This window comes from Coffea arabica, chromosome 8e (assembly GCF_036785885.1).
Source record: "Coffea arabica cultivar ET-39 chromosome 8e, Coffea Arabica ET-39 HiFi, whole genome shotgun sequence".
Lineage (NCBI taxonomy): Eukaryota > Viridiplantae > Streptophyta > Magnoliopsida > Gentianales > Rubiaceae > Coffea > Coffea arabica.
The window spans coordinates 48,399,615-48,402,868 of NC_092324.1; the positions used below are offsets into that span (position 1 = coordinate 48,399,615).

General features: G+C 39.3%; 1 protein-coding gene across 1 annotated transcript; it reads left to right on the top strand.

The window, feature by feature from the left end:
- The first annotated feature begins 952 nt into the window (after positions 1 to 952).
- On the top strand, positions 953 to 2,548 carry LOC113703590 (uncharacterized). The gene has a single exon (XM_027225001.2). The coding sequence runs from the start codon at positions 1,203 to 1,205 to the stop codon at positions 2,442 to 2,444; it is 1,242 nt and encodes a 413-aa protein (XP_027080802.1). The 5' UTR covers positions 953 to 1,202; the 3' UTR covers positions 2,445 to 2,548.
- The last annotated feature ends 706 nt before the right edge of the window (positions 2,549 to 3,254 follow it).

The following is a 3,254-nucleotide window of genomic DNA, read 5'->3' on the forward strand; positions in this document are numbered from 1 at the left end:
TAAACTTATTGGATTAATTATTACCTGTATCCGAAATTTATAGATTATAACTCATTTACAAGAACGTGAACTCAGAATTTTCTCAATTTAAAGATTTCCTTTCTCTATTTTCTCAAATTAGTGATATGTCTTTTAGAAAAAAAAAAAAGAAATGCTTTTTTTTTCCAAAGCACCAGATTTAACATAGAGGACTCTAATCAAATTACAAAACTGGTGGATACAAATTATAAATTGTATCTCCATGTTTATAAGCTTGTCAACTGTCGGAGACCGACCAACGGACCATCCGACAAGTTCAAAGTAATTTTGGCTGGCCTAACTTATAAAAACCGCTCGCATTCTTCTCTTCAACTCATCTTGTCTTACCTTGGCCCAATTAGGAAGCGCGTTCTTCTTCTTTCTGTTTTTTTTTTTTTTTTTTTTTAAAACTTCCTGATCTCAAATCATATTTTGTTTTCAATTATTTTTCCAAAATTTAATGTTAACTTTTTTAGAGGTAAAACATAAGAAAATTGAAAGCACCAAAATTTTGATTTTAGATCCCGTTTGGGTTGCTATTTTTTGAAATTTTTATATAAAAATAATTGTAACGATCTTTTTGACGTACATGAGATAAAAATGCGATTGAAAAATGTGTTTTGCAGCAAGGCTTTTCCTAAAAATTTATTTGATAGAAAACTGTTTTCGGATACTGATTCTGCTTCTACAAATCGGAAGCAAATGGTGCAAATCCTCGGTGAGAAAACCTGTGAATATTCGTAAAACTTTTCAGCAGACAAAGAAATAATTTGAACCGCAGGTGAAAATCCCAGCCGTGTATTTTCCTTTGACTTTCAACCGCAAAAGGATCTGACGATTCATGCATGAGCGGAAGACTCAGTTTACAGAAACACAAAGAACCTTCCCATCGTTGACCAAACCTTCCTGGTCCATCCTTCCAGCCTTCCTCCTCTGTCCTCTCAACTCAAGCAGTATCCTTCCCAACAAAACGACGAAGTCCAATCCCTTCCTATAAATACCCCTTCCCACTTCTTTATTCTACTCAATCCTCTACTCATCCCTTCCTTCTATCCATCCCGAAAAAGTTTCCACTTCCCTTCTTCTATTCTTCCCCTTCTTCTATAATATAAAACCCAAAAAATAGAAAGTGCGAAAAAAGTTTGAGAATAAAGTTGTTGTTCAACTGAACTATCTATCTATCTATGGCAACTCCAGATGAAGTACTAGCACTGAGGCAAATTCAGGAGCACCTGTTTGGGGAATTGTCGCCGACGGCGTTGTTTTTTGGACCGGAGCTTGTCATTGATGGGGACAGCAACTTGGGAGCTTCAAATTGCAGCTCCCAGTCTCAATCCCAATCTGACTCGTCGTTTGGCTCTGATTCGGCGAGCTATGATCATGATCATAACTCTAATTCTAATTCTTCTCCTTCGTCCCCCGTCCCAATCACTGATTACTTAAACACAGCTGATGAAGCTGAAAAGAAACAGAATCACTGTTTCTATCATTTCGCTCAAAACTCGGTTAGTTTTGAGCGAAATGATCCCGATTTCTTCCAACACTGTCAAACTAATACAATAATAAATTTTTCTCGAGCTCCTAAATTCGAAACCATAGATTTCTCAGAATTTGAACAGAAACCTCAAGTTATCGACTTGACATCGTCGCCAAAACCTCCTCAGAGTGCAAGAGACAGGAAGCCTTCCCTAACGATTCTGCCTCCGGTGAAGAAATGTGCAAGAGACAGGAAGCCTTCCCTAACGATACTGCCTCCGGTGAAGAAATTTGAGTGGATCGAGTTCAGCGAGTCCACTCATTCCAAGCAGGTGACTGAGCCAGCTCGCCAGATGTCCCTCCCTATCCAGTCAACTCAGCCGAAGAAGGCTGCGGAGGATCAGAGGCACTACAGAGGCGTCCGGCAGAGGCCGTGGGGCAAGTACGCGGCCGAGATTCGAGATCCCAAGCGACGCGGCTCGAGAGTCTGGCTTGGCACCTTTGACACCGCTATCGAAGCAGCTAAGGCTTACGACAGGGCGGCGTTTAAAATGCGCGGGAGCAAAGCCATTCTCAATTTTCCGCTGGAAGCTGGTAAGCACGCTTCTGAGTCAAGTGCCTCCAGCAGCAACAAGCGGCGGAGAGAGGCGGAGGAAGTGGTGGTCAAGGAAGTTAAAAAGTGTCAGACTCCATCGGTGGTTAAAAGTGAGCCACGTGCCTCTAGCAGCAACAAGCGGGGGAGAGAGGCGGAGGAAGTGGTGGTTAAGGAAGCCAAAAAATGTCAGACTTCATCGGCGGTTAAAAGTGAGCCGGAGTCAGAATGGCCCTTTACACCGTCGAGTTGGAGTGCGATGTGGGAGCAGAATGTGGATGGAGTATTTAACTTTTCACCGTTATCTCCGTCATCTCCACATCCACCTCTGGGCTATGCTCAAGTGAGGGTGATGTAATTGACAGAGGATGGAGGGTTTTGATAAAGTTTTTGTAAATATTTTGTGCAAGGATGATGGAGGCAAACGAGCAAAATATATATATATGCTAGGATTTAACTCAAGTTGTGATCAGAAATCTTGGATTGAAAAACCCAAAATTTCTAAAGCGGATTTGTTGATACGAAATTAAAGGAAACTCCAATGTGTAATACTACCACCAAAGGTTTTTCATTGTGAGTAATGAATAAATGAAGAACTAGAAGATGGAAACTGTGTCAAATCATGTCACATTTGCATTGAGATAACATAAGTAGCAATTAGTAACTATGTATTTCTTTGGTTTACTGTGTGGAAACAAATTTCTTAATTTTTACCAAAAAAAAAAAACCTATTATGTCAATTGCATATGTTACATGAAATTCTTCAAAGAATTAGAATGTGGTTAGAGTAGAAATCTGAGTTTAGTACGATTTTTTAACAAGTTTTGAACTTGTATTATATTCAAGCTTAGCTCAATTTTCATTTAATAAGCCAAGCTCAGCTTGAGCTCAAATAATTCGATAAGTTTTGAACTTTCTATTGTTTTGGTACATTTGTCTCCTATTGCGGCTCAAACTCAATACTAACCTTACAATTTTGGAGATGACTCGAGTACTACTGATTGAGTTTAAAACTCGAGCCCATTTTTGTTTAGATAAAAACATGTTAAAAACATGTAACCTTTTTTTAAAATGTAACATGATTAACAAACTGATCAATCTCAACCCCAGCTTTTTTACAGTTAATGTCAGGAAGAGTCAATCTGCTCCCTACATGTTTAATCCCTTA

Excerpts from the sequence above, each read along its gene's own strand:
- LOC113703590 (XM_027225001.2), top strand. The coding sequence starts at position 1,203 with ATGGCAACTCCAGATGAAGTACTAGCACTGAGGCAAATTCAGGAGCAC.